The sequence below is a fragment of the Tupaia chinensis genome, unplaced genomic scaffold (assembly GCF_000334495.1).
Source record: "Tupaia chinensis unplaced genomic scaffold, TupChi_1.0 Scaffold000506_1, whole genome shotgun sequence".
NCBI lineage: Eukaryota > Metazoa > Chordata > Mammalia > Scandentia > Tupaiidae > Tupaia > Tupaia belangeri.
In genome coordinates this window covers 116,116-134,478 of record NW_006160018.1, presented here as the reverse complement: position 1 = coordinate 134,478, position 18,363 = coordinate 116,116, and the positions used below count along the sequence as shown (strand labels likewise).

The 18,363-nt window shown below is 36.8% G+C and overlaps 1 protein-coding gene across 1 annotated transcript; it reads left to right on the top strand.

Annotated features, from left to right (window-relative positions):
* Nucleotides 1–6,891: 6,891 nt before the first annotated feature.
* On the top strand, nt 6,892–7,522 carry LOC102491350 (MOB-like protein phocein). Its single transcript, XM_014590940.1, has 2 exons — nt 6,892–6,964; nt 7,014–7,522. Exons 1-2 carry the CDS (start codon nt 6,892–6,894, stop codon nt 7,520–7,522), a joined length of 582 nt encoding a protein of 193 aa, XP_014446426.1.
* Nucleotides 7,523–18,363: the final 10,841 nt, after the last annotated feature.

The following is an 18,363-nucleotide window of genomic DNA, read 5'->3' as shown; positions in this document are numbered from 1 at the left end:
GCTATAGTTAGGGTATAGGCTCAAAATAGAATCACAAAATGGCTAAGTTTTACTCAGAGAGACAGCTTGCATGGTTGGCTCAGTTGGCTCAGACTGACCTAGGCAACATGACCTAGTCTCAAGAATTAAGTTTTTTCCCCCCAGGCCCCACTACATTCCAGGAAGAAAAAAAAAAGGGTTTTTTTGTTTTGTTTTGTTTTGTTTTGTTTTGTTTTTAATGGCCCAAAGCTTTTAGACAAATAATCTGACCTTTGTACCCACTCCAAAATTAAGAGAAATAACCAGGCCCATCCATCATGGTATGGAAAACACATGCATAAGCCTCACCTAGAACAAGCTTGGGTAAAGAATCTCTGACCCAAATAAACCCTCCCTCCCACCCCAGCTTCTCTATGGCAACCCACTTTCTGGGACCCTTTCTTTCTCCTTGGGAACTCTGATTTTCCTTTCCTCTCCTTCAATAGATGCTCCACTTTGCTATACATTCTTTGTGTCCATGTCTCTAATTCTTCATGAGGGTGAGACAAGAATCTGTGTCCCATTTCAGGTGCTGGGCCTGATCACCCCTATACCACTGTGTCCTCTGTCAAAGGATACAGAAGGAAGTACAGTGTTTATTTAAAGAAGTAATGGCAGGAACCTCCCCAAACTTGGTGAAATAGGTGGTTGGATAAATATAAGTTCAGTAAATTCCAAGTAGTCTAAACCTTATATGACCAACACCAACTCACATTAAACCAAACTGATAAAAATCAAAGGGCAAGGTAGAAGTTTTAAAACAGAAAGATAAAGGTGCATTTTCATATATAAGGAATTCTAAATGTCAGCAGAATTTCTCAATGGACACATTGCAGTCCAGAAGACTATGAGATGTTACATTGAAAGAGCAGGGAAGAAATAATCAACATAAGAATGTGGAGTTATTCTACAAAATGACACATCTGGTAATACCCTTGATTTAATTGTAATAAATTGTATACATACTCTAAAAAAAACATATTGTGTGCTATGAGATTTACAATTATATGTGAATAAGAAATCATAAAATGAAAAAATGAAAAAAAATAGAGCTAGGAGGCCAAGCAGTTAGCCTAGTGGTTAAGTCATTGAACTCCCACTTGGCTGATCATGTTTTAAGACCCCAGGCCTGGCAGCTTGAAAATCACACTGAACAGGGACCAGCAGTTGGCGTAATGGCTATGTCGTTGGATTTCCATGTAGTCAACCATGGTTTGAGTCCCAGATCTGGTGGCTTAAACTCAGGCTGGGTGCGTGGGCATGCATGCCCAAGATCCTGAGAGGAGAATGGAGAAGAAGTGATTGCAGCATGGCCATCCCCCATGAGGGGTGATTTCTCACTTTCTGTCTCTCTTTGTCTTGCTGGTAAGTGCATGCACCCTATACCAAAAACCTCTCAAAAAAAGAAGAAGAGGAAAATCACACTGAACATGTATACATGAGTACTTCTCTCCAGGGGAGAGAAGAAGATTGAGTACTTCATGGCAGCGGAGATCTAGTGATTTCAGGGAGAAAGAGAAATGAAGATTTTTCTGCTGAGAAGTCATCCTGGAGAGGCAAAAAGCACAGACCTTCATAAGAAGACTGAGTTATCCATGGCAGCTGAGATCTAGTGTTTTCAGGGGAAAAAGGAAATGAAGATTTTCTACTGAGAAGTCACCCTGCTTAGAGCCTCCTCTATTTTTCTCTCTTTCTGTGTCTCTTTCTGTCTCCCTGTCTCTGTCTTTCCTTTTTTTTAATACATAATAAAATTTTAGTTGTTTCTTTCTTTTTTTCTCTCCTCTCTCTCTCTCTCTCTCTGTTTTCTTTCATTTTTTTTAAACCTAACCACTTTCCGCTCAGTCTCCATGCACTGAGTGCCTAGACTGATCTAAGTGAAATGTAGCCAAGCATCCAAATTGTATTAGGATCAACATATTCCTCAATTCCACTGAATCTGTGGCACAAAGGGGAAAAAATGGAAAGGCAAAGTATTTACAGATCACCTCCTCCTGCACACCTCTGGTTGTTCAAATTGAACTTCTAGAAATTAGGAAGAAACGAATAACCCATCAGATGACTAGATATCACAACAGAGGCACGAGAAATGTGAGAAACCGAGAAAGTACCTCTCCCTCAAGGAAAAAGAGTAACTTCTCTTCATCCACAGACAGTGCAATGGAACTCATGGAAATGTCTAATAAAGAATTTAGAATATTCATAGTGACAAAGCTAACAGAGATGGAAAAGAAGAGAGACAATGAACTCCAGAAGAAAACAACCAATGAGTTCTAGGAGGTGAGGAAGTTCTTTCAAGAGCTGAAAGGAAATACACATCATTAAAAAAATCAATTGGAATTGTTGGAGATGAAGGCTATAATACAGGAAGTCAAAGCTTCCCTTAAAAGTATTAAAAACAGAGTAGACCATTCAGAAAATACAATCTTATATGTAGAAGATAGAATTTCTGGACTAGTAAAATTCACCATGAAGACAGAGAAAATAGCCAAAAAATATGATAATACTATATAAGAAATACTAGATACCATTAAATGTCCAAACATCCAGATAATCGGTATCCCAGAAGGTGAAGAAACTAATAAGGGCACTGATAATCTATTCCATGAATTCCTGGAAGAAAACTTTCCAAACCTAGAGAAGCATTCAAAGATCTAGACCCAAAAAACACAAAGGACCCCAAATAAGATCAACCCAAGAAGATCTTCTCCAAGATGTATCATAGCAAGATTGACCAAAACTACAGACAAAGACAAGATACTAAGATTGGCAAGAGAGAAATGTCAAGTTACCTATAAAGGATCATCAGGCTAACAGTGGACTTATCATCAGAAACAATGGGAGCAAGAAAAGAATGGAAAAATATACTCCAAGTATCAAGTGAAAAAATTTTAACCAAGAATACTATACTCAGGAAGATTATCCTTCATATGAGAAGAGAAGCCAGGAAAATCTCTGACAAATAAAACCTGAAATAATTTACTGACACCAGACCAGTTCTCCAAGAAGTTCTGAAGGGAGTGCTATCTCAGGAAAACTAAAATCAGTCCTCCATTCTCCTTCTGGAATTTTGGGCACACATGCACATGCATCCAGCATGATTTTCAAGCTGCCAGGTCCAGGATTTGAATTGTACCACCATGCTACCTGCTGACCCCTGTTCTTTTTTTTTTTTTTTTTTTGGGAGGGGGTTTTGCCACGGCACATGCACTTGCCAGACAGATAGACAGAGAGAGAGAGACAGAGATACAGAAAGTGAGAAATCGTCCCCCAGGAGTGATGGCCATGCTGCAATCCCTTCTCCTCCATTCTCCTCTTGGGATTTTGGGCACGCATGCACACGTGCCCAGCGTGAGTTTTAAGCCACCGAGTCTGGGACTCGAACCACAGTCAACTACATGAGAGTCCAGAGACATAGCCATTATGCTAACTGCTGGTCCCTTCTTTCTTTTCTATTGTCTTATTGTGTTATTTTAATGGAATATCTTCAAGTTCAAATATCCTTTTCTTTTTTGCCTCGACTAACTAGTTTGATGTTAAAGCTCTTTATTGTAATTTTCATTTGCATTTCTAAAACATTCCATTAACCTATGTCTTATTCCAAATGCATCTCTGAGAGGGACATTTATAACAATAAGTACAGATATTTTAAAAATAGAAATATTTCAACTACCCTAAACAAGGCACTGCAAAGAAAGAAAAAACAAAACAAACAGAAACTCAAAGTATCAGAAAAAAATAATAAATATTAGAGCACAAGTAAATATAATTGAGATGAAAATACAACACTAAAAGTTGTTTTTTTTAATGATAAACAAAATTAACAATCCATTAATTATACTAAGATAAAAAGTAGACATAAATAAAATCAGGAAAATAAAAGTAAATATTACACTCATACCCCAGAAATACAAAAAGTTATTGAAGACTATTATGAAAAATGATCTTTCAGCTGGCCTCAGACTGCAAGCCACACCACCTTCCCACAGGCCCCAAATCACATGTCCTTAGACCTTCCCACCAATCTTAGACCATGGTATGTGTCACCTGTACTTGCTGACACCCATGCCATCCATCAGCTCCCACACTATCTGTACCCACCATGATGGACCAGAGAGATTAGGGTAAGTCATGGGAACATGGTCACTGACTTTGGGGATAGGCTCTACCACTAGTAACTAGTGCTCACTAGTAAAAAATAGAAAGGTGACAAATACAGCCTAATGACACATCTCAAGGAACTAGAAAAGCAACAACAACAACAAATTACCAGAAAAACTATCCACAAAATAATGAAACTAAAAACTGGTTCTTTGAGAGTATAAACAAAAGTGACATACCATTAGCTAGACTAGTCATGAGGAACGGAGAAAGGGACTAGGTAAATCAAATCAGCAATGAAAAAGGCAACATTACAACAGACATAACAGAAATACAAAAGACGATCAGGGAATACTGAGTATATGCCAGCAAGCAAGAAAACCTAGATGAGTTAGACAAATTTCCGAACATATATCATTTACCTAAATTGAGTCAGGAAGAAATAGAAAGCCTGACTAGAGCAGTAATAAGGAATGAGATAGAATCAGTAATAAATAGTCTACTAGCAAAGAAAAGCTGAGGTCCCAATGACTTCACTTTTGAATTCTACAAAATTTTCAAAGAAGAGCTGACCTCAATTCTCCTCAAACTAAATACTCCTCTCTCTCTCTCTCTCTCTCTCTCTCTCTCTCTTTGAGGGTTTTTTGCTATAGGGCATGTGTACTCACCAGAAAGACAGAGAGAGACAGAGAGACAGAAAGTGAGAAATCACCCCCAGAGGGGATGACCACGCTGCAATCCTTTCTCCTCCATTCTCTTCTTGGGATCTTGGGCATGCACGCACATGTGCCCAGCGTGAGTTTAAGCCACCAGGTCCAGGACTTGAACTGCAGTTGACTATGTGGGAGTCCAGCGGCATAGCCATTATGCCAAATGCTGGTCCCAAACTAAATATTTTTTTTTATCTTTCTTTTTTCTTAGGCATTTTTGCTGTTGTGCATGTACATTTGCTGGAGACAGAGAGTAGGAAAGGATAAATCACTCCTCCCCCAGGGAGGGTGGCCACCCCTTAACATCCTCTCCTCTGTGCTCCTCTCAGGATTCTGAGCACACATGCACATGCACACAGCATGATTTTACTTGTTTATTTATTCATTTTACATTCAGTCACTGTGTGTCATTATAGCATACTAAATGAATTTTCCCATCATCAATATACTGTACACTGGCTCAGTCAAAGATATAAGCTGCCAGATCCAGGGTCTTGAACCACAGTTAGCCATGAGGGAGTCCAGCACCTCAACTACTACACCATCTGCCAGCCCACCCATCTTTAGAAATACACAAACTATTCTAAAGATCCAAAAGGAAGAGACCCCCCCAAATTCATCCTATGAAGGCTCCATCACCTTCATCCCCAAAACAGACAAGTACATAATCAAAAAACAAACAAACAAACAAACAAAAAACTACAGACCAATCTCCCTAATGGATACAGATACAAAAATCCTCAACAAGATACTAGCAAACTGCATCCAACAACAGATTTAAAAGATAATACATCATGACTAGGTAAGCTTTATTCCAGGGATACAAAGATAGTTTAACTTACTTAAAACAATAAATAAAACACATCACATTAACAGAAGGAAAAATAAGAATCATAAGATCATACCAATTAATGCAAAAAAATTGATAAAGTACAACATTCTTTTTTTTTCTTTTTTCTTTTTTTTTTTTTTTGAGAGATTTTCACTGTAGGGCGCGTGCGCTCGCCAGACAGACAGAGAGAGAGACATAGAGACAGAAAGCAAGAAATCACCCCCCAGGGGGGATGGTCACGCCACAATCCCTTCTCCTCCATTCTCCTCTCGGGATCTTGGGCATGCACGCACACGCACCCGGCGTGAGTTTTAAGCCACTGGGTCCGGGACACGAACCGCGGTCGACTACATGGGAGTCCAGCGACATAGCCATTACGCTAACTGCTGGTTCCCTAAAGTACAACATTCTTTATGATCAAGATTCTCAGCAAAAATGGTGTAGAGGAATATTTCTCAACATAATATACCTGACATATATGACAAAATTATAGCCAACATCATACTGTATGGGATAAAACAGAAAGCTTTTTCACTAAAAAAATTGTTACAAGACAAGGCTGTCCACGTCCTCCACGGCTGTTTAATAGATCACTGAAAGTTTTCACCAATGCAGTCAAACAAGAGAATAAAATAAAAAGGCATTCAAATAGAAAAAGGAGTGTAATTATCTCTATTTGCAGATGAAATTATTATATATATTTAGAAAATCCAAAAGAATCCACAAAAAACTCCAGGAAGTGATAAATGGATACAGTAAAATGGCAAAATAAAAAATCATATACAAAAATCTATAACATTTTTATACACCAACAAAAACAGGCCAAGGTAGAAGTGAAGAAAGCAATCCCATTTACAATAGTCCTCCCCAAACACACACATATATGAGATACCTAGGAATAAACTTAACCAAAGAAGTAAAAGACTTCTACCAGGAAAATGACAAAAGACCAAAAAAAAAAAAATTGAGAATGATATATAATATGGAAAGACATCTTATGTTCCTGGATTGGAAGAATAAATATGATAACAATGTTAATTCTACACATATTAATCTACAAATTCAATGAAATTCCAATTAAATTACTTTACAGAAATAGAAAAAGATCATAATATTTGTCTGGAATCATAAACGACCCCATATCACTGAAGCAATACTATACAAAAAGAATAAAGCAGGAGGCATCTCACTACCTGACCTGAAAAGTATTACAAAGTTGTGCACTCTGGCACTATGCTCATGGTGGAGGAAACCTCAGTGCTGAGGAGAAGCAGGCCAGGCACCAAAGCACAGGATTTCTATAACTGCCTGATGAATCCTTTGATGAAATGGATAGTACACTAGCTGCTCAGCAGTATATTCACAGAACATAAGGGCAGACTGCTGCAATATTGACAAAATTCTTGAACCATCTGAAGGCCAAGATGAAGGTGTATGGAAGCATGAACATTTAAGGCAATTCTGCCTTGAGCTAAATGGACTTGCTGTCAAACTTCAGAGTGAATGCCATCCAGACACTTGTACTCAAATGACAGCAACTGAACAATGGGTTTTTCTTTGTGCAGCTCATAAAATTCCAAAAGAGTGTCCTGCTATAGATTATACTAGACACACACTTGATGGTGCTGCGTGTCTTCTGAATAGCAATAAATATTTTCCTAGCAGGGTTAGCATAAAGGAATCAACTGTAGCAAAACTAGGATCAGTATGCTGTAGGATTTACAGAATATTTTCACGTGCTTATTTTCATCACTGGCAGATATTCGATGAATATGAAAATGAAACATGTTTGTGTCATCAGGTTACTAAATTTGTGATGAAATATAATTTGATATCTAAGGATAACCTGATGTACCAATTTTAGAAGAGGAAGTTCAGAATTCAGTTTCTGGGGAAAATGAAGTGTGAATGGAATCATATACAAAAATGTACTGATCACATAACATTAGTTATGTACCATATGTAATTTTAGACACATCAATCATGTATCCATATTATAGTTTCTTTGTTTAGTGTAGGTTTTTGTAAGCTGTGTGTTGCCTTTTAAAATGGGAAATACTTTTTAAGTTATTCAAAGTTACTAATGAGTTAGACTGATATTCATCAGTGTAGCACTCATGGTTTTTAAATAAGATTAGTATTATCTGTCTATAATGCCTGTTTAAAAAAAAAGAATTTACAGTTTTTTTTTTTTTTTAATTAATACAAAGTTGTGATAATCAAAACAGCGTGGTACAGGTACAAAAACAGTCATGTAGACCAATGGAATAGAATCCCAGAAATAAACCCTAAAACATACAGCAACTGATTTTTGACAAAAGGGCACAAGATAATCTATTGGGGAAAAGAAAGTCTATTCAGCAACTGTTTCAGGAAGAAACAGATATCCACCTGCATAAAAATGAAACTGGGGGACCAGCAGTTAGAGTAATGGCTATGTCACTGGACTCCCACGTAGTTGACCGCGGTTCGTGTCCCAGACCTGGTGGCTTATAAAACTCATGCCAGGTGCGTGTGCGTGTGTGCCCAGGATCCCAAGAGGAGAATGGAGGAGAAGGGATTGCAGCATGGCCATCTCCACTGGGGGGTGATTTCTCGCTTTCTGTCTCTCTGTCTCTCTCTGTCTGTCTGGCGAGCGCACGCACCCTATAGCAAAAACCTCTCAAAAAAAAAAAAAAATGAAACTGGACCCCTATCTATCACGGCTGACAAAAATCAATTCAAAATGGATCAAAGATCTAAACATAAAACCTTAAACTGTAAAATCATTGGTCAAAAATGCAGAGAAAACTCTTGAAGACATTGAAGTAGGCAAATATTTCATAAATAGGACCCCTAAAATATAGGCATTAATCTAAAAAATAGGCAAGTAGGACTACATCAAATTAAAAAGTTTCTGCACAGCAAATCAAACAATAATTAGAGTGAAGAGACATTACTAAGAATCAGAGAAAATATTTACAAACTATACTTCAGATAAGGAACTGATAGGGAACTCAAGCAGCATTCCTGGAAAAAAAACGAGCAATCCAACTGAGCTGAACAGACAACACTTCAAGGAAGATATGTGAGTGGTAAAAAAGCATATAAAAATATGCTGAACATTGTGAGGCAGGAAAGGAATCAAGGAGAAAAATAGAGAAGAAAGACATTTAGTGGACACAGAATTAGAGGACTGTCTGTTGACGATAGTGTGTATGGTATCTTCTACTGGACTGAAGAGAAGTGTATTTATGTTGGGTAATTCGTTTTTACAAGCTGTAGTGATATACAATGATTGAATATATAAAGTAAACTAGAATAACAATAAAAATTTTTTAATTTACTATGAGAAATAAAATATTTTGCTCTTTAAAAAAAATATACACTCGACCTCCCTTTATCATAAGAGAAATGCAAATCAAAACCACAATGAGATACCACTTACCATCAGTCAGAACGGGCTATATTAAAAAAATAAATAATGCTTCCATTAAATGTTACCTTTTGTCCTCCTGAACCCCTCCCTCTCTCTATCCACTCTCCACCCACACACTCTTACACAGTCTCTGGTATTTATACTTGCAGACTCTGCTATTGAGGTAGGAGACAGGGACCTTAAAAATGTAGTTAGAATATAGGCCCACAATAGAATCGTGAAATGGCTACGTTTTAAGATGGAGACAAAGCAACTCTGCTGCTTGCTTGGGAGAGACCTTTTGTAGTGGTGGCTCAGTGATTGACCTATGCAGCATGACCTAGACCTGAAACAAAGGCTTTTTCCAGGTCCCACCACATTCCAGGAAAAGGATAAGATAATGGTTTTCATTACCCAAAACTTCTAGACAAAGAATCTCCTTAACTTCATACCCACTCCAAAATCAGAAGAAGGACCTATCCAGCATGTGCCCCTCCCCACCATGAGGGGAATGCAATGCACTAGCCTCACCTAGAACAGCCTGAACAAGGTCCCTCTGACCCAGAAAAAAAAAATGCCTTGCCCCAGATCCTCCTTGGCAACCCACTTTCTGGGATCCCTCCTTTCTTCCTGGGAACCCTGCTTTTTCTTCCCTGTCCTTCAATAAACTCCCCACTTTGCTATACCTACTCTCTGTGCCCATGTCCTTAATTCTTCCTGAGCATAAGACAAGAAACTTGAGTCTCACTGTGAGTGCTGGGCTAAATCACTACTGCACCCCCACACTCCCGCATCACTATTGTATCTTCCAGTCTTACTGTTTCTGTCATAAAGTACAGACATTTGATAAATATTGAGTGGGGACATGTAATGTCTGTCTTTCATAGTCTGTCTTGCTTTGCTTAGCATTAAATGCTTTATATTCATCCTCCTTGTATCAAATGAGAGGGTTTTATTGCTTTTTATGGTTGAGTAGCGTTCCACTATATATATGTGCCACATTTTTCCAATCTCATTCTTGGGTGAAAATTGCTGGTGAATCTGTGGTGAAAAGAGTACCCTTCTACACTGTTGGTGGGAATATAAATTAGTACAGCCACTGTGGAAAACAACTTTGAAGTTCCTGAAAAATATACACATAGAACTATCTATCATATGACCTATTAATATAACTCTTGGGTGTTTACACAAAGAATAGGAAAACCCTCAATTAGAAAAACACTTGTACATTCATATTTATTGCAATATTATTTATAATTATTTTCTCTCTTCTTTATTTTATTTTCTTATTTTTTAATATTCAATCACTGCACATCTTTACAGCATACAAAATGGATTTTCCCATCATAAATACACCATATACTAGTCCAGCCAAAGATATTACCACACACACTATCATCACCATATAATTTTCCAATTTTGAGTTTGTTAAATGTTTTGCTTTTTTCCCCCTTAATTCTCTCCCACCTACCCACCTCCATTTTCTTTTCTCCAAATAATTTTTTTATTTCATTTTATTTATCATCATTATTATTTTTCAGTTTGCTGCAGGGCACATACACTCACCAGAGAGTGAAAGAAAAAGTGAGAAAGCAAGCCTCCAGCTTTGGTACTCGAACCACAGTCTGCCACATGAAAGTCCAGTACCCTAACCACCACACCACCTACCAGCCCTTATCCCCATTTTCATAATTGTTAAGACACGGAATCAACATAAATGCTGAAGAACGGTTGTCTAGATTTTAAAAAGGTGGCATATATACACTAAGGAACACTACTCAGCCATAAAAAGCAATAAGACTGTCCTTTGATACAAAGTGGATGAATATAGATGACTTAGTGCTTAGTGAAGCAAGCCATACTATGAAAGACAGACACTGTATGTTTCCACTCAATATATAGCAAATGCATGCATTTTATAGCAGAACTGAATGATTACATGATATAATAGTAGGGAGGGCAAGTGTAGATATGAGAGACTATATAAGAGGGGTTGGACAGTGTGGGAAGAGGGGCTCAGAAAAAAATTAACAGCTACAATAATGGAAACTTACTGTTGAAGATGATGTATATTGATCTTTGACTTGATTGACATGTACTGCATGCATGCGTTGAAAAACCATACTGTATGCTGTAAAGATAAATAATGATTATGCAATTTAAAAAAAAATTAAAAGGTAATACAAAATTAAAAGAAAAATTATATACCAACATTTCTTACAAATATTTTGCAAAAATTGTCTGTAAAATACTAGCAATTAAATTTAACACTGCTTTCAAGACCTCTTGGAGACACTGGGGCAGGCAAAGACTTCCCCATGAGACTTCCATAACACAGGCAATAATCCTGAAAATAGACAGGTGGGAAAAATCAGGATAAAAAACTTCTGTACCAATAAATACAGTGAAGATACAACCCTCTGCATGTGAAAAAAATATTTGCAAACTATGCCTCAGATAAGGGACTGATAATCAGAGTACAGAGGGAACTCAAGTAGATTAATTTTAAAAAAAATAAAAATCCAATTAAAAGATGGGTGTATGAGGTGAACATACAATTCTCTAAGGAAGACACACGAATGGCCCAAAAACATATAAAAAAATGTTCAACATCTCTTATCATGAGGAAGAGGCTGTGGTGAAAAGTGAACTTTCCTATACTATTGGTAGTAATATAAATTAGTACAATCACTGATGGGAACAAAAACCTACAAATAGAACTACCATATGACTCATCAATTCCACTCCTGGATATCTACTCAAAGAATAGGAAAACACAAAGTCAGAAAAAAACACTTATACATCTATGTTTATTGCAACACTATTCACAACTGCTAAGATCTGGAACCAACCTAAATGTCCAAGAACAGATGAGTGGATATTATGTAATACCACTCAGCCATTAAAAAAGAAAGAAAGAAAGAAAGAAACTCTGACATATGATACAAAGTGGAGGAATATGGAAGATACAATGTTAAGCAAAGCAAGTTAGACTATGAATGACAGGCATTGTATACCCTCCCCTAACATATACTGAATGCTTGTGTTCTATGGTAGAAACTGAAATATTGGAGGGTATAGTGGCAGGGGGGAACTAGAGACAATAGAGGAGAGACTGACCGGTGAGGGCCAAAGGAAAAAAGAGAAGCATTTAACAGACCAAAAAAAAAAAAAAAAAAAAAAAAAAGAGACTATATAAGAGGGGTTGGACAGTGTGGGAAGAGGGGCTCAGAAAAAAATTAACAGCTACAATAATGGAAACTTACTGTTGAAGATGATGTATATTGATCTTTGACTTGATTGACATGTACTGCATGCATGCGTTGAAAAACCATACTGTATGCTGTAAAGATAAATAATGATTATGCAATTTAAAAAAAAATTAAAAGGTAATACAAAATTAAAAGAAAAATTATATACCAACATTTCTTACAAATATTTTGCAAAAATTGTCTGTAAAATACTAGCAATTAAATTTAACACTGCTTTCAAGACCTCTTGGAGACACTGGGGCAGGCAAAGACTTCCCCATGAGACTTCCATAACACAGGCAATAATCCTGAAAATAGACAGGTGGGAAAAATCAGGATAAAAAACTTCTGTACCAATAAATACAGTGAAGATACAACCCTCTGCATGTGAAAAAAATATTTGCAAACTATGCCTCAGATAAGGGACTGATAATCAGAGTACAGAGGGAACTCAAGTAGATTAATTTTAAAAAAAATAAAAATCCAATTAAAAGATGGGTGTATGAGGTGAACATACAATTCTCTAAGGAAGACACACGAATGGCCCAAAAACATATAAAAAAATGTTCAACATCTCTTATCATGAGGAAGAGGCTGTGGTGAAAAGTGAACTTTCCTATACTATTGGTAGTAATATAAATTAGTACAATCACTGATGGGAACAAAAACCTACAAATAGAACTACCATATGACTCATCAATTCCACTCCTGGATATCTACTCAAAGAATAGGAAAACACAAAGTCAGAAAAAAACACTTATACATCTATGTTTATTGCAACACTATTCACAACTGCTAAGATCTGGAACCAACCTAAATGTCCAAGAACAGATGAGTGGATATTATGTAATACCACTCAGCCATTAAAAAAGAAAGAAAGAAAGAAAGAAACTCTGACATATGATACAAAGTGGAGGAATATGGAAGATACAATGTTAAGCAAAGCAAGTTAGACTATGAATGACAGGCATTGTATACCCTCCCCTAACATATACTGAATGCTTGTGTTCTATGGTAGAAACTGAAATATTGGAGGGTATAGTGGCAGGGGGGAACTAGAGACAATAGAGGAGAGACTGACCGGTGAGGGCCAAAGGAAAAAAGAGAAGCATTTAACAGACCAAAAAAAAAAAAAAAAAAAAAAAAAAAAAAAGAGTAGTTATCAGTTGATAGTGTGTATGGCTATATCTTTGACTTGAATAGCACACTGTATGCATGCTGGAATAAAACATTTTGTATGCTCTAAAGATGTACAGTGATTACATGTGAATTTTATAAAAGTAATACAAAATTTAAAACATAAAATCTCAATGAGATACCATCTCACCCTTACTAGAATGTCTACGGGAACAGAAGTCTACCAGCATTACTAAGGGTTGGAAAGGATGTAGAACGAGTGTAACTATCCTCGATGGCAAGCAGGTGTGTATATTGGTTCACCTGCTTTGGAAAGCTGGCAGTATACACTATGCATATACCCACGCTTATGATCCAGTGACCACGTTCCTATGTGTTCATGTACACATAGAAATGAGTGCTTATGTCTACCAAAAGAGATTTTTCAAGAATATCTATGGCAATGTTATTCATAATAGAACAGCAACAGAATAAATACTACCCAGAGAAAAAAAGGAATACATACATACAAAAAAAATCTTTTGAGTACACTGAAAATTAGCTAGTCATTATTTCCCAAGGCCTTGCTTTGCTAGGACATACATCACTTTGCATTATCTTGATGTCAATGTCCTTTGATATTTGTGTGTCCAACCTTAGCAGCCCCTTAGCCCTCCTTTTTTTTGTTTGTTCGTTTGTTTCCCAACAATAGTCCAGTCTTGCTACATTATTTATTGAGAATTTCAATACTTGGCTTTTTTTCTTTATTCTTTATTCCAGTGACAGCTCTTGGAGACACAAATAACTATGCAGTTGAAACCAGCAAAAATAAATAAATATTTAGAATAAAATATAAAATAAAATAAAATAAAATTCAACACTGCATTAGAAAGACCACATATCGTCATCATCAGGAATACAGAACATTTCTCTCCCTCCTGAAGGGGGATGGAATTGTAATTTCAACCACTGTTGGCATGTTCCTGTTTACAATGACCAACTTTGCATGTGAGCTTTCTCACTCCTCTTCATTTCCTCATCTGTTGAAAATGCCCACTCACCTCTGCCCAGATTGGAATGGAGCTCAGCTCTTTGACCTACTGTAAATAGTCACTGAATAAAATCTGTTCCCACCACTTTCACTAAGATATCTTTATTTTTGACAGATGAAACCTACAAAATGTTGTAAAAGATTAAACAAGTCTTAAATAAGTGGAGAAACATTGCTTTTATGAATCAACATGGTATATGTTAATTCTTATAACAATGTATAGTCTCTTTATAACTTTTTTTTGTTCATGATAGAGCATATGTGGATACACATGAGAGAAAGGAGCGAGTAGGGCAGTATCATAACTTAATGGATAAGGTGAACTGGATCCCACATGGTTGACTGCATAGTTCAAATTCTGGACCCAGTGGTTATATGTGGTATTATCCGTTGATGATATTTTATAGTTTTATCAACTAGACTAGGGAGAAATGTTCTCCTGTTAAAATATTATTCACTTTATGAGCTAAATAATGTAATTGAATGTATAAAAGAAAATGAAATAAAAATGTGAAAAAAGATAAATAAAAATAAAATAAAATAAAAAAGAATAAAGCACATACAAAAAAGAAACACACACCAAGCACATGTGTATGCATGCCCCAAATCCTTACAGGGTAGAGCAATGGAAGAGAAGGAATTGTGGTGTGACCATACCCCATATGGTATACATTATTTTTTCTCCCTCTTTTTGCCTCTTTTTGTGTGTCTTTGTCTCTTTCTAGTGAGACTGTAGGCTCTTTGGGAAAAAAAAAAGAAAGAAAAAAATCAGAGAAAGGGAGAGAGAGAGAAGCACCCTCTAGAGGGTCTGGTTATGCTCAGATCACCCTCCTCCAACCCTCCAGCCTACGGGAATCCTGGACGCAGAAAAAAACATTTGATAAAATACACCATCCCTTTATGATTAGGTCTCTCTACAAAATCAACAAAGAAGGGACTTTTTTTTTTTTTGAGAAGTTTTTGCTATAGGGCGTGTGCACTCACCAGACAGAGAGACATAGAGACAGAAAGTGAGAAATCACCCCCCAGGGGGGATGGTCACGCCGCAATCCCTTCTCCTCCAGTCTCCTCTCGGGATCTTGGGCACGCACGCACAGGCACCCGGCGTGAGTTTTAAGCCACCAGGTCCGGGACGCGAACCGCAGTCGACTATGTGGGAGTCCAGCGACATAGCCATTACGCTAACTGCTGGTTCCCAGAAGGGACTTTTCTCAGCATCATAAAAGCCATATATGAAAAACTCATAGCTAAAATCATACTAAATGAGGAAAAACTGGAACAAGACAAGGCTGCCCTCTTTCTCCATTTTTTTCCAATATATTACTGAATGTCCTAGCCAATGCAATAAGAAAAGAGAATAAACTAAAAGGCATTCAAGTAGGAAAAAAAGAAGTAAAATTATTTCTATTTGGAGATAACATGATTATACACACAGAAAATCCAAACAAATCTGCAAAAAAAAAGAAAAGAAAGAAAGAAAGAAAGAAAGAAAAGAAAGAAAAAAAGAAAGAAAAAACTCCTTCAAGTGACAAGTGACAAATGATTGTAGTAAAGTGTCTGAGTACAAAATCAAAACACAAAAATCTTTAGCATTTTTATACACAAAGGTGAGCAGACTGAAGTTGAATTGAATAAAGCATTCTATTTATAATAGGTACAAAAAAACAATACACCTAGGAATAAACCTAAGCAAAGAAGTCAAAGATCTCTACAAGGAAAATTATGAAAATTATGAAAAACATTAAAAAGGAGTGAAAATGAAAAAAAAAGTGGAAGGATAGCCCATGTTCCTGGATTGGAAGAATAAATATAAGCAACATGTTGATTCTACCCATATTAAGTTATAAATTTAATGCAATCCCAGTCAAAATACCTGAGGCATTCTTTACATAATTAGTAAAAAGAAATCTTTTTTTTTTTATAATCAGAAAAGGCCCCATAGAACCAGCAGTTCGCGTAATGGCTATGTCGCTGGACTCCCACGTAGTCAACAGTGGTTCACGTCCCGGACCCAGTGGCTTAAAACTCACACCGGGCACATGTGCGTGTGTGCCCAAGATCCTGAGAGGAGAATGGAGGAGAAGGAATTGTGGCATGGCCATCCCTCCAGGGGGTGATTTCTTGCTTTCTGTCTCTGTCTGGCGAGTGCACTCACCCTATAGCAAAAAAAACTCTCCAAAAATTAAAAAAAAAGGCCCCATATCACCAAAGCAATACTGTGCAAAAATAATAAAGTAGGAGGCATCTCACTTCCTAACCTCGAATATATTACAAAGCTGTGATAGTCAAAACAGCATGGTACTGGCCCAAAAACATGCACATTGACCAGTGAAATGGAATAGAAAACTCAGAAATAACCCTAAAACATACAGTAAACTGATTTTCAACAGAGGGCACAAGGTAATCCACTGGGAAAAAGAAAATCTCTTCAGGAAATGTTGCTGACAAAACTGGATATCTACCTGCAGAAAAAGGAAACTGGACCCCTAACTCTCACTACTAACAAAACTCCACTAAAAATAGACCAAATATCCAATTGCAAAATCTCAAACTATAATACCACTGGTAGAAAACACAGGGGAAACTCTTGGAGATGTCAGAATTGGCAAAGACTTTTTAAATAAGACTCCCAAAGTGGAGGCAATAATCTAAAAAATAGACATGTGGGATTACATGAGCTTAAAAATCTTTTGCACAGTAAAAAAATAAAATAAAATAAAATAACTAGAGTGAAAAGACAAGCCTCTAAATGGGAGAATATATTTGTAAATTATGCTTCAGATATGGGACTGATAACCAGAATATAGAGGGAAAATGTTTGTGAAAAGGTGAGCCTCTGCCTTTTACATTTACTTCTTTATATTTCGTCATCATCACTAGGCTGTAAACTCCAGATAACATTATTTTATTCACTGCAAAGTCTAGGCACAAGAGTAAGAAAAGTAGCACTGCACATAGTATACACTGAAAACCCAATTTACTAATCAGTCTTGTTATTAAGGAAACCAAGGGTCATACAATCTGATCTATTAGATAAAGACTTGCATTCAATAAATAATAAAGTACATTAGTACTGGGGAAAAGTTACATCTCAATATAGAGACTGGAAGAGCTAATGCATTTTTTTTTTTGGTTTTAAAATCAAGATTTTATTTTGATGATACACATATAGTATACCCAACTGGACTGGTGAGAAATGTATTCGTGTTGTAACATTCACTTTACAAGCTAAGTGATGTATATAATTGAATGTATAAAAAATTTAAAATGAAATAAAATATACATATAAAAATAAAATGAAATTTTTTCTCTACTTTTGTATTTTTTACATTCAATCACTGTACATCTTTACAATATACAAAATGGATTTTCACAACATGAATGCACTGTATTTTTGTCTAAAGATACTACCATATAGATCAGCAGCAGCAGAATTTGTCCATTTTTTATTTAAATTGATTCTCTTTCTCCCACTCGGACATTTCTTACCCTCCTCCCTCACTGTCTCTACCGTTTTATAGTTGCTCTTCAGGTCTTTATGCAATTTGATGGCTGAAATTTCTATTTCATTTTCCAGATAACTAATTAAACAGTTTTTTCTTTTATGTGGGCATTTTAATTACCTCTTTTATGAATTACCTTTTTAAAAAATCCTTTCCCATTTTTCCAGATCGGAACAGTGGTCAAGGCAGTGCTCAGACCGGGCATGGGCAGGGATGGGCCGAGCCTCTGCAGGAGAAGCCTCAAGGCCTGCGGTCAGGATCCCTCCTGGGTCGTGATCAGAGCCGGGTCAAGATGGGGTCAAAGTGGGGTCAAGCCCAGGTCAGGACCTGCGCCAGCCTCCCTCTGGTCCTGGCAACAGGTGATGGGTGCCGGCAGGACTGGGGGCC